This window comes from Musa acuminata, chromosome BXJ2-6 (assembly GCF_036884655.1).
Source record: "Musa acuminata AAA Group cultivar baxijiao chromosome BXJ2-6, Cavendish_Baxijiao_AAA, whole genome shotgun sequence".
NCBI lineage: Eukaryota > Viridiplantae > Streptophyta > Magnoliopsida > Zingiberales > Musaceae > Musa > Musa acuminata.
Genome location: NC_088343.1, coordinates 38,261,020 through 38,287,950, shown reverse-complemented (window position 1 = coordinate 38,287,950; position 26,931 = coordinate 38,261,020). Strand labels below are relative to the sequence as shown.

The following is a 26,931-nucleotide window of genomic DNA, read 5'->3' as shown; positions in this document are numbered from 1 at the left end:
ACATAAGTCAAAGGGCACGTATCTGCTCTCTCTCTCTTTTCTTTTGCCTCAGCTCAGATGTAGGTCAAGTTAGATTTGTTACGCCCTTTAGCCGCCATAAGCTTTACACTACTATCCTCCAACACATCTGTATCCATGTGTTTAATTAAAGGGCCACATTAAGAGTTTTAAGTTAAGTTTTCGATTGCATGGTTGATCACTATAATCATTCAAGTTGGTAAGAAAGGGCAGATAATACCATATATAAAACACCCGCCTCGGTTTCACTGTTAGGGGTGTTCTTCCTTTCAGGATAATTGAGTGATTCATATGTCCTCTTTCTCCTCCTTCTTCTTCTTTATTCCTAAGATGTGGACTTTCTAGTTATGGCCAATGAGGTTCATGGAAGAGCACATGCAGCGTGCCTCAAGGCCATGATGTGCGGCCCACTTCCCCCCACAATCCTCGCATCATCACCCGGCCTTGACGATTGCCACTTCCCTACGTTAATTACACCCATAACACCATACAGTATCATCATCAGCATCATCTATATAAGTGTTGGTGTCCCTCCCACCAGCATCATCGTCTCCACTCCAAATGGCTACCTTGGTGAAGCAACTGCCCCTTCTCTTCCTCCTCCTCCTCGCCTTCTCTGCGTCCCAATCAATCCATGCAAGAGAGAGCCAGTTCTTCAGTAAGACCTCAAGAGAAGAACCCAAGGAAGCCGCTGCACCCTCAAAGGGAGAGGCTCCTGCGGCCACCAAGAAGGAAGACCCCCCTGCGCTCCCTCCCCAAAGCCATAATGGCCATGGCCTTTACGGGCGTGGCCCCTACCGGTTCTCGCCCACCACCACGAGCAGCTACGGCACCTACAACTACAACGGCGGCGCCCGTGGGAATCGCTATTCTACCTTCCAATCCGGCGTCCCGGCTGGCACTGAGCTGGGTGGCGAAGAGAAATTCGAGAACGGGGAGGAGTATCATGCGGTGTACAACTACGGCACGCGATGGAAGCCTGACAACAACCGCCCCTCGTCGTTCTCGAACGAGTACGAGACGACGCCGACGACGACGCCGCCGGCGGAGTGGAAGGGCGAGACCGATCCCACCAAGCAGTACGGCATGAGCGACACCCGGTTCTTGGAGAACGGCAAGTACTTCTACGACGTTAATGCCGAAGGGAAACAGTACGCACAGCGTTCCTACCAGTGGAGGGGAAACCCTGAAGGATATGAGCCGTACACCGGCGCAAGAACTGGCGGCTACGGCGACAGAAGATATGGTTCTTGGAGGGGCGGCTACGGACACAGCAATGCCGGGGAAGAGTACCAGGGCAGCCAAGAGGACTACGTTCCTTGATAGACCCGCCGCCATTGTAGTAGCTAATGACTCTCCAAAGCATTTGGTTTCAGCAAGTGTGTTGATGGTTCGAGTCATTCTCAATGTTTCTTTCTTGATGCTTCTCATCAAGCATTTGGGTAGTGCGATCGAAATGTAATGTTTCAAATATCGAGAAGTATTAGTGGTTCGTCGATTAATAGAGACGCGAGACTAACGTGCCATTTGCTTCGATTAAATCTTGCGAACCGGAGACCACCCGACTCGAACCGTGGTCCAGTCCGACCCTACACGGTCGGCTCGATCTGGTGAAGACGATCCACTTGGTCATCGGTGGCAGAACGACGAGGCCGCCGAAGTCCTTCCTCCCACGGCCTTGGCGCGCCAGACCCCTCTCCCATCGCCCAGAGGAGGGCTTCTTGTGTGACACCTTCCGCTTCCTCGCCTTCTCCGCTGCCGAGATCCCCGCCAGCGACTACCTCTCCCTCGACGAGATCCTCGGCCCCACTGGGACCCCCGTCGCCGCCACGTTCCTCGCGGCCGGGAGCCGCATGATCCGGCCCCAAAAGGTTAAACTATCTATCTATCAGTAGATCGATCGGGTTGTGCTTTGTGTTGCTTCCAATTTGTTCTTAATGTTTTTTAATCTATCTTAATCATGATTACTGATTTCTTCTTAGAGATGTGGGAAGCTGACCGTGAGATGGTGTTCCGTTTATTGTGAGTTTAGGTCTTGTGCATCTACGGTCTTTCAATCCGAATCAATCTATCGAGTAGGTCGATTGAGACATCTATTTTTCTAGTGTACTCATCGACTTTCTTTCACATTTATGGTTATTTTTCTTGTCATCATCTGATATGGATTTTTTATTACTTTACTGACCACTATGCATGCAAAATCTGCCCCTGCAAATGGTGATATCATTCGAACATGTTGCGATTGCTGCAGAAATAATTGATTTTTTTGACTTCACCACTCCAACTCCGGAGAAACAACCTCACTTTTAAGATTTGGAACAGGTCCAGAGTGATAAAAGGGTATAGTGAATTTCTTTCTGCAAAATCAAGTTATGTTAGGGGGTTCAATGTCCTTCATTTCCATGTGTTCTTGCTTGATCCTATTGCGTTGTATAATGCTTGCTAGTCTTTTGTCCTCATCTTATACATGGAATTCGAAACTCAGAAACCATATCTGCTCAGATATAGTTTTAGCTTGGTCAGGTGAATTGTATTTAATGAATATTTATTTTATTTGAATTCATTAAAAATGAACTAGGCACCAGACAATGACATCAGGAGGAACTCTTGCAACTATTGTAAGGTAAGCTTTCTGTGCTTCAGCCTATCAACATAATTTTTCTCTGCTGCAAAATTTGATACATTTATGTAATTTTTGTGCTGCATTTTGAGAAGCTTGCACTTGCAGCTCTAGGTCTGTGTTTTTGCAACACATTTTACCTGGTTCACTTAGGTAGTTCATTGTTAATCGCTCATCTATGCTTTGGACAATTAGGGCAAACCCTAGTGCCACCACATATTTTTCACTGAGGTCTTCCAAATGACCACACTTTTTATTAATGTTTGAGACACTAATATTCATGTGGAAATTTGCTTTGCACAATCAATACTACTAAGTACAAAGCTTGACATAGTTTCACATCAATCTAAGGCAGGTGACGTCTTCTTTGTTCCTTTCGGTTGCTTTTGCACTGTAGTCAACAATGTCAATAGAGGTCTCAGGTTTATTTGAGATCAAATATGGTGAGACTAAAACATGTAAAATGGCGTGCCATGAGTTCCATTAAGAGCTTCATTCAGTGCTGTATGGCTCCACATTTATTGGGGAATGTGTGACCTTAGCGCACATCACCTGATGGTCAAGTTAGTCCGGTGCCTCCAGGCTACTCCAACACCCTTATCAGCAGGCTTCCAAATGGGACACATTTCCAAGTACTTTCAACCTGAATGGCCGTTTGACGATGATTCTTGATATTTGGCTGTACATATAAACGGGAAATCTACAATGTCACAGGTAACTAACATCTGCTACCCTAAAGTCCAAATGAATGACAATGTTTCCGATAGACAAAATAATATGCATACCGAGGCTTAACTTGGTTTTTGTGGCTCTGAGCACCTAAAGCATTGCGCGCTTTATTTTATATTGCTTTAGGACATGGAACGATGCATTGAGGGATTTCCTGATCTGTGGTGTGTCATGACATGGTCAGATAACTGTACTTTTAAGAAATTTCTGATGTGGCTTAGTTGGAACTTCCACCTTGGAGGGTGGTTGCCTAATTTCTGATATAGTATATGCAATAACAAAGTATACATCTTTAATTGCATTAGAGCATTTTGACATTTGTTTAGAGTTTTCCATGCATGGTTATAATTATGTTGCTATATCATAATTAATGCAGGATGTGCTGTTGAGTCGCTAAATTCTAACATTTTTGGTGTTTGTGAACATTTCAAATGCCTTCTCATTGTATGGTTGGATATACTTTAAACAGAGCACTTATTCTCTATCATCATATTATTCTGTTCTGTGATATGTCGGTTCTGTGTTGGTCCATGAGCCTTGTTTCTCTGCGTTACTGTCCATTTTTCTGAAGTATTAAACCACTGCCTATGTAACTTCATTTTCTAATCACGAACTCGAAGCTAAACTTTCTAACATTTTAGATGCTACAGGTTAAGTCTGCTTCTGCAATGGCTTTTCTGCATCAACGCATGTGAAAGCCATCTCACGGTTGGACCCACGAAGGATCATTCTAGGGACAATTAGACAAGATACATTGCCTTTATGTCAGAGAGGCAAAAATGGTGGACATCTATCTCACTTTAGTAACCTGCCTTTGGGGCAGGTGAACCAGCAGTTTGAGAATGGGGATGATGAACCGCTGCCCAGGAAGAGACTCTATATTATAGATTGTCATTTAAGATGTTAAAAGTCGAGACATATATTAGGTAAAGGTGAGCATTAAGAGTGCAGGCGGAATGAAGCATGGGAAAGTGTCTCGGAACAGAGATTTTTCATTCTCCAAATCCTCTCTTAGCACTGTGGTCATATTCATTAATTGGCTGCAGCTTCCTGTCTCATGTAATTTCTTTCTCATATTTTGCAGATATCGGAACGGTTGATTATATTTTAGCAGCTGGTATGAAACATTGCGGGTTGAAGTTGATTAGATCGGCGAAGTCAACAAATATGTTATTCAAGTTTGGTTATTGTAGGTGAACTTTTACGCCATGGTCGAGGTGTTAACACGGCTCGATCCAGTCTCGGATGTATAAGGTTGCCCACGTGGATGCTTGGGTGGGTGAGCATCGGGTCGGGTTCGAGCCTCGTCCCCCGAGTACGGCCTTCTCTCTTGGTGAGTGGTTTGCTTCTCCGTCGTTGGACTCCTGCACATAGGTCAAGGTCGAGAGAGGAATTTCTGACTCAGACCTCTCCGAAGCTTAAGTTAGCTTTTGGTGGAATAAGAGAGAGTCGAGTGTTCAAAGTCCCCTCTTATTGGTAAGAGAGTTAGCTTTTATACCTGTGGTAGGGTGGTCAGTCGTACGCAGTCCTTTAATGATCATCGACTCCTCGGGAGGATGACTTGTACCCTGCAACTGATCGACCCGTACGGGTCGGTATTGTATGGCGCCGTCCTGAGTTTTACGGAACGACCTCGGGGTGTCCGACGTTGTATGGGTTGACGTCGTTCGACATTGTCTTGTATTTTGAGGAGCGACTCTAGGGTGTCTGGTGTCGACCCGTACAACATCGAATAACGTGGAGGTCGCTTGGTTGCCTTGTTCATGTATGAAGTATCATTCTTCATCGGCCTGAGAGTCCTTTGTCTGCTACTACGTGGATAATGCCAAAATGTGTCATATCAGTTATGGAAAATGTTGGTGTGAGGATATGTTCATCCTGTTCTTTCGATAAGTTTTCTCATGTTATTATTTCTGTGAATAAAACAAAATTTGGTGATAACACTAAGGAGGGCTAGGAGTTTTCATTTTGAGTTTGCTATATCTTTTAGCTTAATTGGACTGTTTTCAATGTTAATTTTTCTAGAAGTTGAAAATTTTCATCTATTTTGAAGGAGTACAAAGGTGTCCATGTGGTTGTTTCTATTGGTTAGTGGAGAAAATAAATCCTAAAAATTGGAAGGAAATTATCTTGTAATAATATGATTTACAAAATTTGATTTTGTTTAAATCCTATAATTGTTTGGATGAACTGTCCTGAAAATGATCATTTATAATAAAAGAACATATCATATAGTGTACTGAAAATTATTATTATTATTGTTTGTAAAAGTGAGTTATAATTCACTCCAAAATTATTTCGGGCCAATTAGAATAAACCGGACATCCTAACAGACCACACGAATTGTACTGATTCATGAAACAGCAGACATTGCAGGAGATCCAAAGACACCCCCAACCCAAGCCGACGTCACAGAACCGAGGAGCCTGCGTCACCATTTCTACCCGACGCTCTGATCCAATTATTCCTCTCGCGTTGTCGACTCAGAATCTTGATTTGTCTGCTCTTCGATGGCGATCTGCGCTCCCTCCTCCTCGGATTCGTCGTCGGGATCCAGGGCGTGGGTGGTCCACGCGGCGTTGCTCGGGGCGGCGATCGCGGCGGCGGCTGGCGCACATTTCTACCTCCGCCGCTGGTCCAGCGGGTTCCGGAGCCGGGTGGTCGGCATCATCCCCGCCCGGTTCGACTCCTCCCGCTTCCAGGGCAAACCCCTCGCTCAAATCCTCGGCAAGCCCATGATCCAGGTCTCACTTCCCTCATTGATCTGTTTTCACTTTCAGATCTTGCTTATTGTGATCCAGGTAATGCATTCATGTTGGAGAGATTTCTCTTCCGAGATGGGATTTGGAGAAGTTACTGGGCTAGAAAAGATGATCTTGAGATGTACAAGACCAGTGGGTTTGTTATTGTAAAAACTTATCGATAGGAAAGGCATCCCTCAGCTTGGCTGAAAGGGTTGGGTGTTCGAATTCGGTAGGCGCCATGTTTTCTGCGTGTGACGAGCTTCATCCATGCTTTTTGCATGTAGGAATGTGGCTGCTTGTGGGGAATAGGAACAAAGATGGATGAGAACACTGAATATTTGAGAATTAGGCTGGTGAGGCAGGATGTATGTGAGTCAATGGGTTTAATCTTGGTTTGTTCCACGATGTCCATCTATAAGCTTACTTGTTCCATTCGGCTAACTCTTAGAGGTTCTGGCGGACTTCTGTTCATGGCAATATGGGGGTCATAACTGTATATCTTTAAGAATTAGAATTGTTATAAGAATTGTACTATTATCTTCATCTTTTTATAAAAAAATTAAAAAATCACTCTTTATTCTTGGATAGAATTCTATGTTAAGTATCTGCTGCATGCAATTTATTGCTTATGTTGTTATGTTTTTACAATATCTTTATAGAGAACATGGGAGAGAGCAAAGTTGGCTTCAACCTTGGAGAATGTTGGTAAGCGTCCGTAAACAAGTACGTCTCATGAAATATATCTTTCCTTTCAAAGAAAACATCAATGGTTCTCTTTACTGTATATGGTAATATTCTCTTATGGAGACGAATTTTAGGTATGTGTTATGTGCTAAATTCATTACTACATTCAAAATTCAAAATGACTCGTTAATGCTAAAATAAGTCTTCACATGTCTAGACCTTGGATTACATATAAGTATGAGTTCTTATGACAGAAAAGGGCTCTTTCAGTCATTTTATTGGCTCTCGTCTCATTATTGTCACAAAATAGTGGTAATTGTGTCAGCTTCCATGGAATTTTAATTATTTCAAGATAGATTTCTATCATACGTTCATCCAAGTCTTTTTATGAATTTAACAGCCAATAGTATCGCTTTCTTTCTCTATTTTGGTCTATGGCAGTCTACTTGGTGAAGAATCCAGTATTTGAGAAATGGAAAGTTTTTGGATACTTATATCAAGATTGATACTTGCTGTTGACTCAAAGGTAGATTGTCAGTTAAGCAAAAATGTGTGGTTTAATCTTGTACACTAATATAAGAAAGATGAAAGAACTAAATCTTCTTCTGCAAAGAAGATGATTCTGTGAAGACAATTACTTTCTCTAGAGCTATGCTGCAAAGTGTCAGTTACAATCTCTCTAAAGACTTTAAATTTTACATATGTGTCATTCCATACACTAATCCTCATGTTTGTCATTCTTTTTGAGTTACAAAACAAGGACAAAGAATTCTCACATAGTATTATCAGAGGTTTGTTCACTGAAAATCATATTCTATCAATGTCCTAATTATATGAGATCACATAAATTTTGGCATAGCAATTTCCTAGAATTCGTGCTTAAAGTATGATGATGCAACTATTAATTATTTGAAAGTTTTTCTTCTCTCTTCTTCCTGAAGTCCATATTCTCTTTGATTTGGTTTTCCTTGTATCTGTAGTTGTTGCAACAGATGATGAAAAGATTGCAGAATGTTGTAGAGGATTTGGAGCAGATGTCGTAATGACATCAGTTGGATGCAGAAATGGTAATTGTGTCCTTTTTGTTTATGTTCCATGGAATCCTAAGTTTAGTTGCTTATTATGTTACTGTTTGTTCGATTTGTAGGGACTGAGCGTTGCAATGAAGCCCTTGAAAAACTTGGAAAGAATTATGACATTGTTGTCAATATCCAGGGGGATGAGCCTCTTATTGAGCCTGAGATAATAGATGGTATTGTTAAAGCATTGCAGGTGGTCACCACATCTATGTTCTGCTGACTCGTTTTCTTTTCCTTATTTTTGCAAAAGTAGTGCTACATTTTCAAAATACCATGCATCACTAAAAAACAGGGTGATGGATTTACTTTATATGTAGCCACAGAGATCAAAATGATTAAATATTTGATCCCTGCAAATTGCAGATCCTAGATAATAAGGGTTATAAGAACATAGGAAGTTCCTCTTTGTTTGATGTGGCAATTATTAGGAAAAAATCTCAAACATGAGATAAAATGAAAGAACTCATGATATTATGGTCGTGCAATATTTTGTAATTAAAAAATTATATAAAAAATCTAGCATTATCCAGTATCTTTAATAGATTCGGGAGATATCAGCGACTGCGCTGGATTAGAAGGGTTTGTTTCACTTATTATTTGATGATGTAAGTGTAACCATGAATAACTTAGTTGCCTCCATCTTTTTACTAATGTGCTTTGCATTTGCTTAGATCTAGTCATATATCTTCTTTCATCAATAACTAAATGTTTGCTTTTGATTAACTTTCCTTCTGCCTTCCATCCCCTGGCTAACTTGTTGAATAATCACATCTTTCTTATTTTGTCCTCGTCGATGATGAGTTATGGCAACAGAGTAAATTGCTTTGTTTTAACAGTGACATATGGTACACATGATCTTGTATTTAAAATATATGTGCTGTTGCAAACACAATGGTGCCATATTACACTGTAGAAGTTAGAAATTTGCAAGCTGCAACAAATTCAGACATTTTGCCTTGAATATGCAAAACTTTTCTTTCTTGCTAAAAGTTCACTTTCACTGGTATATCCTTATTCTCACAAATGGACCTTTGGTTCAGATCTATCAATACCAATTTTCAGAATTTTGTACAACAGTTAGATTCATTTGCCTGCATCATTATGACTGTTCTATGTTGTATACTTCTATTATACAATTTACCAATTATGATTTCACAGGATATTTTTCCTATTATTACTTTTATTGGAGCATGTTGTATGTCATAGGGAGCTCCTGATGCTGTTTTCAGTACTGCTGTCACGTCCTTGAAACCTGAAGATGGACTTGATCCCAACAGGGTAAAGTGTGTGGTTGATAATCATGGTTATGCGATCTACTTCTCAAGGGGATTGATCCCATTCAACAAGTTAGTGTTATCTTTCTTTCATATAACAACACATCTTGGATTGTTTCATAGCTCCTTTGTTATTAATATCATATGCTTGTGTAATCAGGTCAGGGAAAGTGAATCCACAATTTCCTTATCTACTTCATTTAGGCATTCAGGTCTATATCTTACGCCTTGAATATGCTTATTTGTTGTCTAGTATTTTGCATTAGGTAGTTTTCTAATGGTAGTTCCTCCTTCTAAGTTTGATCCGCTATTATTCTGGTTGATATCTTGATGTTACTTCTTTTATTCTCATTGTTGAAGCTTTTTGTCTGGTCAGAGCTTTGATGCAAAGTTCTTGAAGATCTACCCACAACTACCACCTACTCCTCTGCAACTGGAAGAAGACCTGGAGCAACTTAAAGTGCTGGAAAATGGGTACAAGATGAAGGTAATTGAGATACCAATCTCTTATTAGAGGGCTTATTACCGGGTGAAGGTTTTTTATGTCTTTTCCGAGAACTGAGTTTCGTCTTCTCAAACCATTTGACCTGATGATAATGAATGCTTGCTACCATTTCATGAATAAATTTGGTGTAATGGGTGCAATGGAAGTATACTTTTTCAAATTTCAAAATTTTCTGACATACTCACATTTTCCAAGCAGGACAAAAAAGCACTAATTTGACCATCTTAAAACTGACATGTCAACAATTTCTGGTCTATAGTTGTTGCGAGACTAGCTTGCCTAGTTTTTATATGATGCTCGAATGACTCTCCACAGAAGATGATACGTCATTTTGGTTGTTATATTTCCTCAAAACACATGCAACATTTTAGAACTAGTTGGTTTGGACTTGTTCACAAGCATAAATATACGTGACAATGCTTCTTCTCTATGCTGCAAATTTGTTTTCCCATTTGGCCTTCTTCTTTCCACTTAGTTTGAGAAAGTAAGTCACTCATCCCATAATTTCCTATTTCTGTATTGCAGGTAATCAAGGTGAATCATGACGCCCACGGTGTAGACACTCCTGAGGATGTTGCAAAAATAGAAGCATTGATGCGAGAAAGAAATATTGCATAGTGGAATGGCTGAAACGGTATGAGAGATCTGATGCATTCCTATGCAATTAAGCGTCGGAATGAGCATTTCATAGGGTGGATCAACATCTTTACCAAATGATTCTTATGTTACTCTACTTCTTAGTGACTATTTCGTTGTTGTTGCTCATTCAATTTGTAGCTTTTATCTTGACAAGATTAGTTTTATATCATATCGGTTGTATCGCATGACCAACTCGATCAAAATAAGGGAGATTGCTCGATGAGCTATGTTGTATGAGATTATAATGAGAAAACTTAAGTATTTGCATCTTCTTTCGTACCTTTGCTTCCATGCTAGACTAACCTAGCCAAATTGCAATATGATTCATGGCAGATTTGGTCTACAGAAAACATGTGGCACATCAACATCTCTAACCCAGAAATTAACTCTGCAGTTTCAGAATTGTTCATTTAAGCCTTTCATTTTGTTTGTATCATACGAGTTTAGATGCAACTTGTTTCGAATTTTTGTATATGATGAGTTTACCTAAAAATGATTCCTGTCCGTAAAGAAACCATTGACTGCTCTTGATGGTGATAGATAGTAGTGATGCTTGTTAGGAATACTGTCAGACGGTCGCATGTTTCTAGGATGAGTGGTGTTCGACAATGCAGGAAAGTTATCTTTTTATCTTTTAATAATCTGTCAAAGTAGTCCTCCTTTGCATCAAAATAAAAATAATATATCTTCTATGAAGTCCATCTGCACAAAAGGCCTTATGGTAATCAACTCGAGATATAATATCAAACATTTCCAGCTTCATAAAGTTCATATGTTTGTTGTCCTCGTGCGCCATCACTGTCGTGCTTAGTAACATAGAATTTAACCCCGTTCGATCTTCTGGATCCAACACCAGCTTCCTGGCATCAACCGTTATGCTGCTATTTAATCCCATTGCTTTATTGTGAGACATCCACTAGCTTGCAGGATATGTGCCTTTTTTATGCGGAGGTGTTAGAGCCTAATGCAACGGTTTGTGACTGCTTTATAGACTAATGAACTGTGAGTTGTCTTTCGGTGCAGCGTATTTTAAGGCAATTTGATTCGCTTCACTCCTTGGTGCTTCTTTTTGAATGATTCAGCCGTAAGTTGTATTGTTGTGTAGCCGTAAGATGAATGATTCATCATCGTAAAAGAGAGGCATTTAATTAGATTCTATGGTGTTTGTTCTTCCTTCAGAATGCATCATCATCGACTCCAACAAATCTCGAGATCGTTATAAATAACTGGCAAAGGAATGTTAAAAGTCGATGCATGGACGTCAAGACAACTATGAAGAAGAAATACGCCAAAGAGAAGGAGAAAGAAGGGAAGAACACGCAGATGAAGGCGTCGTCGGCAATGGCCGTAGTGGGGCTAATAATGGTGCTGGGGATCTGGTCCTCCCGGGGCTTCTCTCTTCCTGTCACCGACTATCAGAACCCTCCCCCTCCACTCGAGCTTCCAAGCTAAGCTGTGGTATTCGATCGCACTTACTTTGATGTTCTCATCCCAACGCTCGCCGCCGCGATGATAGGGCCGTGCTTCATCCGTGCGCAGGAAACCAACACACAGGAGCAGGAAGAGCGCAGCTTTGCACCAAGCCGCCATGCGACGTTTGCACCGAGTTGTGATGGTACATCCATGCCTCCCTCTCTCCTTATATAAGTAAGCATGTCGGCAGTGTCTCCATCGGTCTATGGCGGCATGGGCTCCAGAAAAATCCAGCCAACAAAACACTTGTGCATCCCCGCCGCAATCGCCGCCATGTCGTGAGTCTCCATTATTCTCTCTATATGCATAAACAATCAGTAGCTCGTTGAGATGCTAAGCGCGCAATGGAGATCAAGGTCCATGTCGAGGTGCGCATCTCCTGTTTGACAGAATGCGTGTGATACATAATGATAATATAGTTAGCTATAGCTAAATGCTATAGGTTGTTGGATCATGACAGACTGGAGAAGGCCACTTTTATTATTTTTATGATGCAATTTGCTCTTATGGCAAATAGCAATTGCGATCACCTACTAATATGTTTCAGCACACACCAACGTGCAATAAAATTTTGTACAGAAATCTGCCGAGGATCTTCTTCCCCTTTTGTCCTCCTACAACCGACCCTTTCTCCACGCCTGGTTTCTATTTGACCTCGCTAACACGCCAAAGGCCGTCTTGCAGCCTTATCAGAACAAAACTAAGGTATAGTGCAAAGCTTTAGAATTCCCAATTCCCATTTGTTGGCGATTAGTGTTAAGTCGAAGAGAATTATTGTGTTGCAATTATTACTTAGAATTTGGTAATTGTAAGCATATAAAGTTGATTTGATTGTTTGACATGCCGATTAGTGTCACAAAGCTAATCGGTTCGGTTTTGAGATCATTCATCGCAAGATGATTAATATCAGGGGAGGATTTGATCAATAATGACCTACAAGAAACTAATTAGGAGCGCACCCGATGAGTTTCTATCGATGCTCAATGAGCTTATTAGCTATAGTGTTCAATGAGCTGACCTGTAATCACTTAAATTTAGTTGGCAATGACGATAGAAATGTTAAAACATTGAACTAATACTCTGACGTGAAGAGTTGTCTGGATCATTGAGCTTGATGGAGTAGGCATTGACACGCATGGCTGACTAGCCATCCCATTTGGTGTCGGATTGGTGTCGACGTGGCATTCAACGTTTCATTTACGCATTTCACAAGCCAAAGTACTTGTGCCACTTTAATAACTAACTGTCAGCACCATGGTTTACTATAGCTGACGTATGACAGTCGGTCAATGCCCTTTTATTGGACTCGGATTCGAAGGCGACGCCTCCGAGCTTCCTCACACGGATGGATAAGAAGCGTACATAGCAATGCCGCAGAGCCCTTCCGGTGCACGAGCAGCACCTCTCTGGATCCTCATGTACCCACTCTCGCCCCACGACGCACCCCATGAGTTCTTCACGAGCCAGTACTGAGTTCCATCGGCCGTCGTACCGTAGCCGACGACGGTCACTCCATGATCCAGGTTGGTGCCGCACTTGCCCGTGAACACGCCACTCGAGTAGAACTGGAACTCCGGTCCGCCGGCGTCGATGGCGACTGAGACGGGCTGGCGGGCTACTGCCTTCAGCAGCGACGGCTCACCGATCCCCGGCACGCTCTCATACCCGCTTATGGTGGCTTCTTTGGAGGATGACTTGACGGCGTCGCAGGTGCCGTCGGATCCTGTGTAAGGGTAGTTTGCGTCGGTCGTCAACCCGCCGTTGCTGATGATGAACTCGAAGGCATCCTCGACTGCGCCCCCATTGCATCCTCGGTCCTCGCCGTAGACGCTGCAGTCTATGAGTTCTTGTACCGACAAAGGTATCAGCTTTCCGGTTTTGAGCTTGATGATGCCTTCTGCTGCGGCTACAGCTGAGAAGGCCCAACAGCATCCTGCGTTTTTAATAGCAATGCTCGACTCAGGAAATGCAACAGCATCTTAATTACACTCCTTTCTGTTGCTAGTAGTATACCGCATTCTCCTTGATTCTTGACAGGCGTCACTGCTCCCCTACTCCTCCAGTCCACGGTGGGAGGCACGATCGTCTCGTTCTCGTATCTGAAGGTTGGAGCCACCTTCGTAGGCGTCGGCTTGAATCCACCGTACGAAGTCTTGAACTCATCGTTCGTTAGGTCAGCAAACCGGTTGATGCGGAGCTTGTACTTGCGGTGGGCGTCGTTGACGGTGTTTACGTACTCGACGTTGCGTTTGAAGATCTGGAACCGTCGGTCCTTCTCCGCTGCGTCCCTGTACACGCGCCCGTGCTGCGCCATCCACCGCTCGTGCCTGAGGGACATGGCCATGTCTGCAGCGGTGCGGCGGCAAGCGACACCGGACGCCCTGAAACCTAACACAATGAAAGCAAACAAGAAACACAGGCGATTTGCCGATGTCATGATGTTATACTGGTTCGGAGAAGGAAGGAAGGAAGAGTTTGAAGTGATTCGGTAGGCGATGACACTGCGGAGATGGCGATTATATAGAGCGAGGAGGGCATGATCGACGGAAGGGAATGCAAAGAACGAGAAGGACGAGCTTCTCAGAGCCGCAGAGTTTGAAATCTTGCATGAAATCGGATGGGGATGGGGGTAATGTTGTCTCCTCCTCCTCCGTCGTCATGCGGAGAACATAGTTTCCGACTCTTACGCTCGACCTTGTCCGGAAGCTGTAGTAGCTTCAAGAGGTTGGGAGATCCTACGTGAGTTCGAATCTCTAGTGGCCTATCACAGAACGTTCGTTGGTGTGAATATATAGATAGATTGACAGAGAGAGAGAGAGAGAGAGAGCTGCCGATGTCGGATATTGCATGGGCTCCAATGGACGTGATGGATGGAGCCGGCCGTCATAGCCGTCTCTTCGGCGCGCGGGTGTTGTCGACGAACAAGATAGGGGATGGTCCACCTCATCACATCATACGTGGTCCTTTGCGTGATCATCCCAACTTGTGGCACGAATCACCACGGGGCTGGCTATCCCACGCTTGCCTCGTGCATGTTCGCGCAGCGGTCCGTCGTGCCTTGCAACTCACGCGGCCGCAATCCCTCGCGCACTCCACCGCGAGCGTCCGCTATCAACCGGATATCGATTTGGGATTTGGGATTTGGGATTTGGATGGCAAGTAACAGTAGCCGACGCGACTGTTCTCTCTACGTGTACTTCAAATCCTCATGATTTATGTGGATTACTAACAATCGAGCACCCAACAAATTCTCCTTTTAAGTTATTATTTATTTTTGTCAGATTCCAAGAAATTATTTATCTGTTTGAGTAAATCCAATAATCGATCTAAGAATAGAGGATGACTCTAACATTTATAAGGTATTAATTCATCATCTATGTCTCAATCGGATATGCGATTAAGCATACTTATCACATATATATTAGGGAGACATACATTACTAATTAACGAAAGAAGTCTAGTGTGATCAATGGCTTAACATATGCTTTCTTTTGTTTCTAAGAAATATATCAAGAATCTATATTAAAACTAAACGATAATTGCCTTTTTAAAATATAAAAAATTATTTATTTTGTTTCAAAATGAAATATTAAAGTATTTTTTATTCGTTTATTAGCTACAAATTGAAATAAAAATTCTCTAGCTTTTGTTGAAAATTTTAGAAAAAGAGAAAGATATAGAGTATTTTATCAAGAAAAAAAAATTCACTATTGATTTTTATGAGACGAAGCCTTCATATTCGTTTTTTTACTTGGTGGCACCTTTTTTTTCACTTGGATAAAATAAATACCTTCTAACTTTTTGTTTAAATGACTTTCGAACTTAGTCATAATATATAAATCGATTCTTTTAGGATGAATCAATCTAGTCTAGTTCCTACTTAACCAAGTTACACTCGAAACTGAACTAAGTTACACTAAATCATATAATATAATCGAAAAAAAAAATCTTAATTTTGATAATTAATTATCATAAAATTTTGAAAAAAATAAAAATGATATTAATCATAAAATTCTAAAAAAAAAATACTTGTATGGAAGTTTAAGATGGTTTAGTAGAAATTGACTAAGTTATCCTCAAATTGAACTATGATACACTCCATTACAATACTGATTTCGCTCGTCACTCGTTATTGGATGCTTCTTGCGACATTTTAGAAGAGGAAGACTCTATTGTCGGATGCCACCTATCTCTTATCCCATTATATTATAGAAGAAGAAACTCCATTACCATACGTTGTTTGTCACTCACCACATTGTAAAAGAGGAAGACTCCATCGTCCGATTCCACTCCAACAATAAGCGAGATTAGGAAGGCTTTGTTCGCTTGTATGGAAGGAGTTAAAAGAGTTTAATAGAATTAAGTGATAAGTTATAGAATTATAGGGATAAGGGAGCTATAGAGATATATCTTAGGAATAGACATCATTTATGTCTATTTATTGAGATATATCTTAGGAATAAAAAAAATAAAATAAAATTATAAAGAGTAAAAAAAAAGTTAAAGTATATCTATCTTTTGGAAGATCTAAAATAAGTTAATTAAATAGGGGACTCTCGGTTTAAATTATATTTCACATCTATAAATAGATGACATCTACGTGTGTAAATCTATCAAGTATTCAAGCCTATAGAATAGTTCAAGATCTCTCAAAAAAATTTTACAAAAAAAATTAATATAATTTTTTTTTCGTCTTAGTTTTTTCTTTTTGATCTTAGGCTCGTAATACTTTTTACTATTGTTTAAAAAGAAACTATATTTGTATATAATCTCTGATAGAAGATAAGATTTCCCTTGCTATACGAGGAAATCTAGAAAAATCCTTTATTATGTTAAGGGAAATTCTTCCTCCTAATCTGTATAAATATGAGAGGGACATGTTAATGTATTTAAGCTAAAACTTCTTCAATAAAAATTCTTCAATAATTATTCTTATTTTCTATTATTTTTATTAATCTCTTCTTTTTTTATAAATAATAAATATTAAAATTAAAATTAAAACAAAACGATAAGGTGTCTGAATTTTTATAACCAAACTAGTAATTGACATGATTCGTACCACACCACCATTTCTTATCTCATCCCACCTCCCCACTTCGCGTTGCCTCCACATGAATATAACCACATCATCCATTTAAGCATCCGACTAATCCGCCACATTGCAATTGATAACAAAGCTTATCTGCGCACCTACCAAAGCGTCCGAATTCACATGCGTCTCCAGTTAAGTTAGATGTGGCCAGCATATGTCTCATAATTGTCCGTACGTGCGTCAACCCTCCTGTATGAAACCAACCTAATCATCTATTTTTCCTGGTATCACAAATCTTTTTTTGCTCCTTCGACCTCTGTTGTTCTTTGGACGGCAAGAAAACAAAGTCATCTTATCTTCTATCATGCATTGAATAATGTGGATAACGTTGTTAATGTCAGAGGTCGGGAAGCGTTCGACGGAATTGAAATGGTTATCCTCTTCTCACCAGGTAGAGTGAATCACTCACAATTATTCATTTGTGGCTTTCATCGTTATGCATAACAAAAATCTATGTATCTTCTTTTTGTCTTGATAATGTGTCGTAGGATTTTGCTCATTTTACGTATGAGGATTCCATGCACTTTCAGTTAAGATGGATTGATCTTTTATGCTCAAAGTTGGATCCTCAAGTATTGATAGTCTTGTAGGTTTTTTTCTATCTATCTGTAAAGAATAAATGACTTATGATGATTTATCAAAGTTTTTACCAACTAGATTGGTTATTTATAACACATATATAGTTACAATAATTTTTCTCAATTCTTGTGGACGTTTTAACATAATTTTCCTCTCTTTTTTTTCCTTAACATATCATATTTTTACACTCATCTCCTTAACATATCATATTTCCTTAACATAATTTTCATCTCGAATTTGAATGTATTCATGAAACGATGATAATAGTTTGTTCATCCATTCGCTTATCGATTAATTTTCTTCTCTTTTACGAGTGCTATGATAGTGTGTGAGGCTTAAAGAAGTGAAGTGTTTTTTTAACGACTTAGGCAAATTACAAAGTCGTCTGCTGAATATTATGATGTTAAATTATCTATTTTTCAATACTATTTTGTATCTATCTTTTAGCTCAAATTAAATGATGATAATCATTATTTAAATGACTATTTTGATATTTCAAGAAAAATTTGATAAGAGATACATTTATGTAATATTTAAATGAGCTGTGTTTGTTGTTTTGAATGCTGATTGGAGTGGAAACCCTGAGAAGGCAATCTTTGTAGATAGGGGAGGGGAGGGGAGGGGAAAGTGGTGGCTTATTTAATAGAATCACAAGGTAGAATACAAATGGCAACTCTGCGCTTTAATAGAGTCACAAGGTAAGATAAGAGGCACATCCCCACCACCAACTGACCACAATGGCAAAAACATCCACGTTCATGGATTCATGGAGTGATGCTGAGGGTAGGGCCCTCCGGGACTCAGCCTCTCCGAGCCCTCCACCACCTCTGCCATCTCCCCGTGCATCGACCCCGTTGCCAACGCCACCTGCGTTCTCGTCTTCGAGCTAACAAGGCCATCACCATACGACGACGCCTCCAAAGGGAGAACTCGGGCCTCCGCAGTGTTAGTGACGAAGAAGAGCAGCAGCAGCAGCAAAGCAGCAACTCCAAGGCGCCATCTCAACATCTGTGTCGTCTTTCATGTTCATGGGGGTCGCTGGGAGCCTTCGGAAACATTTATAACCGTCTTCCACTGCTGGTGGGGAAGCACTAAGACTCATTTAAATTAAATTAGAGATGGAGAAAAGTTTGATAATTCTAAAAGAAAATCTTGGTTTGACTTCAATTCCAATGGAATCATTTCTCTCAAACAATCTTTTCTTTTCATGTTTCTCTTACTAGCATAATTCTTTAGTAGATGAAAAATCCTCACAGTGTCCAAGTTTATTTTGTTCCATGGCGGGCTTCTTCTCAGAGCCTACAAGAAATGCATTCGGAGGCCCAAAGTCCACCAAAAGCCTTGACACAGCCGACGTGGGAAATTCCAAGAGCGACACGGACCGTGATAAGCTGGTGGAATCAAATCACCCCGGACAATTTTTAGGGGTGATGTCACCTCTCACAAGTCTGATATACATATATATATGCGGGCCCCGCCTTATCAGCCCCGAAAATCCTTAGGGGGGCGATTTCACCAAACTCTTTTTTTTTTTTTTAGCATTTTTTCCAATTCAGAAATAAATCTCGTAGCGGTATTTCACCGCTTAAAACAAACGGCGTCACGGACAATGAATGATGAACCTTATGCTATCATTTCCACTCGAGCCCATATAGCATCTATCAAAAGTAGATATGATATAGCCTAAGATCTATAGAGAAACTTTGTATACATCAGTCTTGCGAAGTCGGGAACTTCAGATCAAATTCGAGTCAACGCATCCCATCAATCAATTTTTTATTATTCTATTGGAAACTCTACCGTGATTTTATTGATCACTAAAGACCTCTAAGGGATTAAAAAGAACCCGTAGGACAACACCTAAACTAAAATCTAGAATGTTATTTAAACAAGCAAGATCCCATAGACAGGCGTTACTGGAATTTTGAGATGGATGGCTGATTCATTCGGAGATATCCCCAGTAGATATCCCCAACGGATGCAGATTCATTCGGAGATATCCCCAGTAGAAGACTTGTTTTGCATGCCCAACGTATGCTAGCTAATCGAGAGGTGGATATCCCGGAGGAGCCACTACCGGAATCCTTTGCGGAGAGACGCACGAGAAGCCGCGCTTGAGATATCCGAAGCTCTTCTTCTTCGAGGGCTCCCGCCATGGGAAGCTTGGCGCGACGATGCCAGAACGGTGGACCGTGCCAAGGCGCCGGCCGAGATGGAGCCGAAGGAGGAGGGGATGGGAGGCGATGACAGATTGAGGAAGAGGTGGGTGATATCCTCAAGGGGCACCCTCTTCCTACAACTCCTCCGCTTACAGATCGGCTTCTTGAGGGAGAGACCCAAAGCGCTGCATGGAAGAACATCAGCAGCGGCGCTCGACGTTGAGGGAGGGACATTCTCCTTGTCTTGGAGAGAGTCGCAGGTCATTGCCAAGGGGCACAGAGATGGATGAGATAACGGATGGGTGGGGAGAGGGACGAGGAGGAGGTGGGGGTGGGGGGGTGTACTTATGAAGGGGGTTCGGGAGAGAAGAGGGAAACGAAGGGGAGCTTGCATTTTGTTTTCTTGCCGGGAAGGAAGCCAAAGAATTCACAGGTCCGATTCATTGAAACTGGAATGCATGAGAGTGGAATTTCGAATTCCGATGTGTCCCGCTTAAGCAACTGCGGTTACGAAAGATGTTTCAATAAGGTGTTCCAGATTCAACCGCCTTCCCTCGTAGGTCCAGCTACCCGCTCCCGCCACCAGGCACTAAAAAATTTTGCTTCGTGACGTCGAATTAAAAGTGATAAAAAGTTTCCCACCACACTCCATCGCGCTCTTGTTTTTTCTTTTTTTTTGAAATGGACCGTTGTAAATGACCCTCTCTGACTTTATGCCACCTTAGACTTTCCCGGGAAAAAGCTCGACATTTGGACTTTTCAGAATGGTGCTCTTATTTTCAAATTTCCCGCAAAACAATCCTACCTTCTTTAAATATTCAAAATGACTATCTATTAAAAAATTATTTTCCCACTCAAATCCAAATGGAGCTATAATGTTTTAGTTCAATATTAACAAAAATGCAACTTATCTTTCATTATTATTATTATTATTTATACACAATGAATCAATACAAATAATATAATATTTTAAAATTTTAAAATTAAATTTAAAACTATGTGAGAAAACATCGTTCTTATTTTTAAAAATACGTCAAAACTTTCATTATTCCCATCAAAACCACTAAGACTTCAATAGAAATTATTTTATCAAATCTTAAAACTTATAATAAGGTTAATAATTAAGATTTATGGGGATGTAAACTAACTAAGACTCATCTAAAATATTGTTATTGAATAGAATTATAATGATTTTGTTTATTAATAAAAAATTATAATTAGACAATGCTTTGCCCTTATTTATTTTGATTCTTTCATAATAATTGGTTATAAATATATAGATCTAAATTTAAAGATATGTGAGAAAAGGCAAGAATTTTTATCCTCATTTCTTTTGAAATATATCAAAAATCTTAATTTTCATCTAAAACCACTAATTAAAGTTGACGGAGATTTAGATTAATCAAAACTTGATCACAGTATTTTTCAAATATGGTTACAAATATTTTAGTGCAGTGACCAAAAGTATACAGGTTCAACGTCATAAATAGGTAGTATCTCACACTCTAATATTATTATTTTTATAATAAATAAAATCAGAATATATGCTTGAATTTAGAACTATGTGGAAAGAATGAGGATTTATCAATTATTATGAAATATATTATAATATTATTAATTTTCATTGTAAAGCATTAAAAAATTCAAAAACAAATTATTGTATAAATCTCAAAAATATACGATAAGATTAATAATTAAGATTGACGAGGATTTAAGGTAATTGAATTTTGATTGTAGTATTCTTCAATTTTCTTTTTACCAACCAAAACACGATAATCAATCCAATCAACTAAGACATTGCAACTCCATTTAAATATACTAAATATACTGCAATCGGTTTGGTTCATTCTTGATCATTTCAACTGACTAGGTTTGGACGTGAAAAAAAATAGTTTTTTTTTTTCAAAAGGGCATTTTTTGGCATTTTAAAAATATAGGAGTTCCATACGAAAACAGTGGCACCATGCCAAAGGAACCCAAAATATGATATTTTTTCTCAGGAAATTGAGCTATTTTGAAGAGACCATTTACAACCGTTTTTTAGAATTTACGTTTCACTTTTATAAGGCATTCAGTAAATATCCTTATTGTAAATTTATTTACCTTCATAATCTTTGTCTCATGTCTTCGACGACGGAGCATGTATCTTATTGTGATAACCTTAATACCTCACCTTGAATATACACCAAAGCTGAGCATCATTCTGGTGGGTAAACTAAACCTAGCCTTAGAGCACATAATTTACATGGGCCTTGATCATCTAAAATATTAAGGTTGAGATTTGAACAGACATGTCAAATTATTTATTATTTTCAATTCATCTAAAATATTAAATTAGATAAAAACTTATTCATTTATGCCCGGAACGAATGTGGCTGATGAGTCAACACGGCTTGGTCCACGAGTCGATGTCGAGAGCCTCCTGCCGGTTGAGCTGGTTGTCGGAGCCGACTAAATCCTTGAGTCGAGGGGTAGGTTGGTCGATGGCTTGCCACGAGGGCGTCGGTCCACGACTCCCGAGGTTGGGCTACCTTCCTACAAAAATGACCTTCGTCGGGTGGTCCCCGACTTTGGCCCCTCCGACGAGTAAGTCGGTTGTCTCCCTTTTTTTTCTTTCCCCTTTTTGGAGGCCAGGATAGAGGTCTTTATACTGGTGTGAGAGGGTCGATTGTACATGGATTGACGTGATGGACACAGCACGACATTAGTACGGATTATGGCTTGGTGTGTGGGGCGTTGCCGTCCCGAGGTTACCAAGACCAGGCATGTCAAATAGTGTCTTGGGCGTATGAGTTTTGACGTGACGTGTGGCATCAGCTATAATAAGTTCGCAGGGCAAAACATGCCTTATCACCCCTATACTTAATTTTAAAGTGCATTGTGAGATTTGAACACAACCCTTCTAATATACTAGTATGTTAAATTATTGATCGTCCTCAATCCATCTAAAATTTAAGCCCAATAAATGAGACAGGAGGTATAAACATATATTCATAATAAGATACATCTGTTGCAAAGTTGCCCCTTTTTTTCTCTCTAATCCTATTACGACTCTGTTCAGAATTCGTTACAGTGCTTAAAGATCCTCACCAACTATTTAATGAATACACTCAGTGTCCTGTAATCCTACTACTAAATTAAGTGCATATACACAACCACGAAGACTGCAAAAAAAGAAAAAAAAAAAAAAGGACCAATCACATTTTTCATAGAGAGCATGATAATAAACCATGCATCAATCAGAGGTACACTAATCAGTTGTGCAAAGAAAAATAAGAAGTTTACCGACATAATGATAATCAATCAACTGCTAATATAAGAATGGGGGAGTTGCAGTTAACTAAAATCTCTAAAGAGAAATGACGTGAGAAATAAGTGAATAAACAATAAATGTGCAGTCGAATCGAAAGGTTTCGAACAACCGGGGTCCAAAATTTTTTGTTTAATGCAATCATCAAATGCCAAAAGTAAAACAGAAAATTTTAATTTTTCAGGTGCTAATATGTGTATATGAAGCAATTGATTATCGACTCGTAAGAAACCATGCAAGAACCTTTTGTAGTAGTATCTATACTTGTATCATGAGGTTACCTTGTTTGGGCTTCAGTTTTCTCTACATTTCCATGATTTCCTATGCAATTCAAAATCCACGTTTTCTAGCTCAGTATCTTCCAAATTTTTAACACATTGAACCTAAGAATATAATTTTGGATAATATGGTCAATCAAATAGTAAATTAGACTTAATATCTTCTGCATTCTTACACAAATACAACGAAAAGAAATCTAAAAATTAAGAATTCAAATATCTAAGTATTTATACTATTTCAACATCTACTACAATAATAAGACCATGAGTCACAACTATTTAAGATCAACTATATAAATCTTAAGTATTTACATGATGTAATGGCAACACGTTTATCATCATTAAAAACAAAAAAAGTTTCAGTATTATCAACTAACCTTCCTTTTAGTGAAGTACATATTTTAACGAATTGGCATCCTTTGGATCTGTCACTGGCTGCTGAAAGAAGACAGTAGAGCATTAAAAAGCCTGAAACACATTATTTGGGTTCTCAGAAACATACAAAAAATAATCAGTAGCGAACGAATACATGACACGAGAAATCATACTTCGTAAAACTAGCGGACTTTCAAAAGAATGCCAATTTATTTCAGTCACATTAATCACAGTACAACCTAAGAAGATTAAAACCCACATAAGATAATATGGTGAAACTAGAGATAGATACTTAAGCCTAAGTTAATAGTAATACATCCATCAAGCTCTTATAATTTAATTTATTAATTCCCAATTTTCATTATAAGACTAAACCGATGGGAATACAATATTGGCCTCCAAAAGGACTGTTTTGAATTTTTCAGGTTAGGGAGCTAGCTAATTGATATATGGATCCCAGTTCCTGCATTTTGCAGTCTTCCTTCAGATTGATTTCTAGCTATCCGACAAAATTTAATGGGTTACTTATGCTAACATTTCTCTGTGAACAAATGTTTTCTCTGTATGGGCGTTTACTCCATACTACAATCAACATAAAGAAAACAGGGTATCTGAGAATCAAATTAGATCTAAGGCTTTCCTGAAGTATATCAACCAAGAAAACTGATAATTTAACAATGTCAGAAAATGTAACTAACACTTAGCTACTCGGATCAATTTAACAATGGCAAAGGGATTCTGAGAAAGGAACAGAAACATATCAAATCATAGAGCACATTAAACGTGTCTGGGGCGTCACGAACCAAATGCCACCGGGAGAAACAAAGAACAAAATTCCTCAAGTTCATACAAATCCAGTTCGGCCCATAACGTCCTACGATCCTCTGCCATATCATTCTCGATCCATGTCAAATAGAATACGAAACGCGGCATTACTGGTATCTTCTACTTTGAAGATGAGGAAAATAGGGTTTCGATCACGATCCATCCGATCTCCATCAAAGATCGCCAAAAAAACACAAAGACTTCTCCAGAGATCTGATGAGGGAGAAGAAAGAGAGAAAGAGGGAATGGCGAACCTGAGACCGTAGCCTTCTCTTCGCTGTTCGTTCCACTTCACTGGAAGCCATGGAGACGGCCGAAAGAAAAGATAACTTTCTCAATTAGCTGCCCTCCCGTCCTATTTATAGGCTAAGGAGAGAGGCGGGAAAAGTCCCGTGTTTCGGTTACGGGCGTCGAGCTAACCGGAGAATACAAATATGCCACATAATTCTACGAGAGAAGAATTGTCCTTCGTTCTGGACTGTCTGATCTGTTTCGGGACGCTGAGCCGAGAGATCGAGTTGGGCCCACGAAGTTTCAATCAGGCCCACCTATGATTCTTTGCCTATAACGCTGCTGTAACACAGTGGATTGAAGGAAAGGGTACCGTTACCTCAGAAGACCAACTTGTGGAACTTACCATTTTTACATGTACCAAATCACCTTATAATGGTCTATTATTGTATGTGTTTTGTTATATGAACCTTTGAAAACATAATAATTAGATATACCATTATATATATATATATATATATAATCGAAAAGGACGAAAAGGGTCCAAGACTGACGATATTGTTTTGTTAATTGTTTGTTTTTCTTAGAAGCTAAGACCGGCGTGTCACTGTCGCTCCACGGATGCATATGCCTTTAAAGAGTTGCACCATTTGCGGATGTCTCACTTCCACTGATGCGAAAGATTAGAATTGGTCAGAGTTATCGAAAGAAAGCAATCATAGTTCCCCTTTAAAAGAGAGAAATTTGATGGATTAGTTAGTCAACTAAACTTCTCTTTTTTGTAGTACTTTTGTTATGGTAGAATTAGCAAAGTCTAGTCCACATTTAGCGCTTAAGATCGAACTGCTGCAAGGAGACAGGCGTACACCGGAGGAGAGGGACGAGTTGGGCGCTCCCGCACCCGCCACAGCCACCAGGAAGCGCCGTCATGTCTACTAACGTTCCATCCGACGGGTGGCTTGTCTACGACGAAAGCAACAACAGCTACGACCTGAACACGAGGATCCTGAAGACGGCCGTCATCTGCTTAGCTGCCGCCCTAGTCGTCATGGTCTTCCTCCACCTCTACGTCCGCCACTTCCTCCTACGTCGGCGCCGGTCTGGTGGCCTCACCACCAGCCACTCCCTCCGCTTCTACGTGAATAACCCCGCTAACGATGAGTCCAGCAACGAGGGGCTCGATCCCACTGCCATCTCCGCCCTCCCGACGCATCCTTATCGAATGGCGGGCGAGCGTGGCGGCTGCCAAGACGAAGGGCGACGGGCGGAGTGCGCCATTTGCTTGAGCGCAGTGGAGGAAGGGGAGACGGTGAGAGCGATGCCCAGCTGCAAGCACCTGTTCCATGTCGGCTGCGTCGACATGTGGCTGGGCTCCCACTCCACATGCCCAGTGTGTCGGACGGCCGTGGATCATCCACCAAACACCACAGTCGATGTCGACGAGGCATCCACCGTGCCACCTGCAAGAGATACGCAGGACCCGTCGGAGGCAGCTCCGGGGTCTCAGGAAAGCACGCCGTCGGGACGGAAGGACTTGGTCTCGGCATCCTCGCGACTGAGTTCGTCGTTTAGGATGATGTTGAGCTGGGAAAGGTCAACAGCGAGGAGGGCTCAAGGGGAAGGGTTGGAAGACATGGAGAGACAGTGAAAACCTCATATGTTACTTGTTTCACATACACAATGCATTTACTCCATACTTGTTGGATTACATTCCTCTCTTTCTTTACTGGAGTTGCTGACTCATGAACATATTGCAACCACCCTCGAACAGCAGATTGTTGTTGTGGTGAGGCACATATCGACGACTGCAGAGTTCCTCGTTAGTCAATAGGACTAATAGATGGGGCCTCCCACGGAAATGTGTGGGGCCCGTTGTGGGAGGGAGAGAAAGATAGATATATAGACTTAGAGAGAGAGAGAGAGAGAGAGAGAGAGTTCGCCACTTCGTTACCTTTTCTATAGTTAACTCACATGGCTTAGTTGTCAGGTGGACTTTGCCGTGCTGGTTTCGGACTCCTTGTGATTGCGTATATTTCCAATTGCTTTAACAACAGTGAGGTTGAGAGTTAATACATCGAGCCAGCTGTATGTACGCTGATATTGATCGGATGACAGCCAACCCACGGCTCTCGATTCTTTTGTGTTGTCATAGTTTAGGTATAATTAATACCATGTGTATTGTCTATGTCGCAGACACATTATTGCTCATGCCATCAACTAGAGTAGGTTGGATCAGATCGAAACCCAACCAACTCCAGTTTCGACCCAAAATAACTGGTTGATTAGATTAACGATGAGACGGATCACATCAAGGAAA

General features: G+C 40.5%; 4 protein-coding genes and 1 long non-coding RNA gene across 5 annotated transcripts; 4 read left to right on the top strand and 1 right to left on the bottom strand.

Annotated features, from left to right (window-relative positions):
- The first annotated feature begins 579 nt into the window (after positions 1–579).
- Positions 580–1,913, top strand: LOC103989189 (protein E6-like). Its single transcript, XM_065110950.1, has 2 exons — positions 580–1,307; positions 1,661–1,913. Exons 1-2 carry the CDS (start codon positions 580–582, stop codon positions 1,911–1,913), a joined length of 981 nt encoding a protein of 326 aa, XP_064967022.1.
- Positions 1,914–4,335: 2,422 nt separating this feature from the next.
- On the top strand, positions 4,336–10,571 carry LOC135615477 (3-deoxy-manno-octulosonate cytidylyltransferase, mitochondrial-like). Its single transcript, XM_065114023.1, has 10 exons — positions 4,336–4,484; positions 4,561–4,700; positions 5,735–6,111; positions 6,771–6,816; positions 7,776–7,862; positions 7,943–8,067; positions 9,081–9,220; positions 9,309–9,360; positions 9,525–9,635; positions 10,179–10,571. Exons 3-10 carry the CDS (start codon positions 5,878–5,880, stop codon positions 10,269–10,271), a joined length of 888 nt encoding a protein of 295 aa, XP_064970095.1. The 5' UTR covers positions 4,336–4,484; positions 4,561–4,700; positions 5,735–5,877; the 3' UTR covers positions 10,272–10,571.
- Positions 10,572–11,058: 487 nt separating this feature from the next.
- Positions 11,059–12,358, top strand: LOC135613646 (uncharacterized). The gene is made up of 2 exons (XR_010487348.1): positions 11,059–11,376; positions 11,472–12,358. It is a non-coding gene; the product is annotated as an uncharacterized LOC135613646 (long non-coding RNA).
- Positions 12,359–12,989: 631 nt separating this feature from the next.
- On the bottom strand, positions 12,990–14,319 carry LOC135613645 (senescence-specific cysteine protease SAG39-like). The gene is made up of 2 exons (XM_065110676.1): positions 13,779–14,319; positions 12,990–13,698 (listed from the first exon to the last, which is right to left on the bottom strand). The coding sequence occupies exons 1-2, from the start codon at positions 14,200–14,202 to the stop codon at positions 13,103–13,105; spliced, it is 1,020 nt and encodes a 339-aa protein (XP_064966748.1). The 5' UTR covers positions 14,203–14,319; the 3' UTR covers positions 12,990–13,102.
- Positions 14,320–25,300: 10,981 nt separating this feature from the next.
- Positions 25,301–26,326, top strand: LOC103989185 (E3 ubiquitin-protein ligase ATL41-like). The gene has a single exon (XM_009407978.3). The coding sequence runs from the start codon at positions 25,543–25,545 to the stop codon at positions 26,260–26,262; it is 720 nt and encodes a 239-aa protein (XP_009406253.2). The 5' UTR covers positions 25,301–25,542; the 3' UTR covers positions 26,263–26,326.
- Positions 26,327–26,931: the final 605 nt, after the last annotated feature.

Bases quoted from the DNA above. Each gene is read 5' to 3' on its own strand.
- LOC135615477 (XM_065114023.1), top strand. From the start codon at position 5,878: ATGGCGATCTGCGCTCCCTCCTCCTCGGATTCGTCGTCGGGATCCAGG. The intron at 8,068-9,080 runs GTGGTCACCACA...TGTATGTCATAG, and splicing joins GTATTGTTAAAGCATTGCAG to GGAGCTCCTGATGCTGTTTT. The intron at 9,361-9,524 runs GTCTATATCTTA...TTGTCTGGTCAG, and splicing joins TACTTCATTTAGGCATTCAG to AGCTTTGATGCAAAGTTCTT.
- LOC103989185 (XM_009407978.3), top strand. From the start codon at position 25,543: ATGTCTACTAACGTTCCATCCGACGGGTGGCTTGTCTACGACGAAAGC.
- LOC103989189 (XM_065110950.1), top strand. From the start codon at position 580: ATGGCTACCTTGGTGAAGCAACTGCCCCTTCTCTTCCTCCTCCTCCTC. The intron at 1,308-1,660 runs GTACCAGGGCAG...CATCGGTGGCAG, and splicing joins CACAGCAATGCCGGGGAAGA to AACGACGAGGCCGCCGAAGT.
- LOC135613645 (XM_065110676.1), bottom strand. From the start codon at position 14,202: ATGACATCGGCAAATCGCCTGTGTTTCTTGTTTGCTTTCATTGTGTTA. The intron at 13,699-13,778 runs GTATACTACTAG...TTAAAAACGCAG, and splicing joins CAAGAATCAAGGAGAATGCG to GATGCTGTTGGGCCTTCTCA.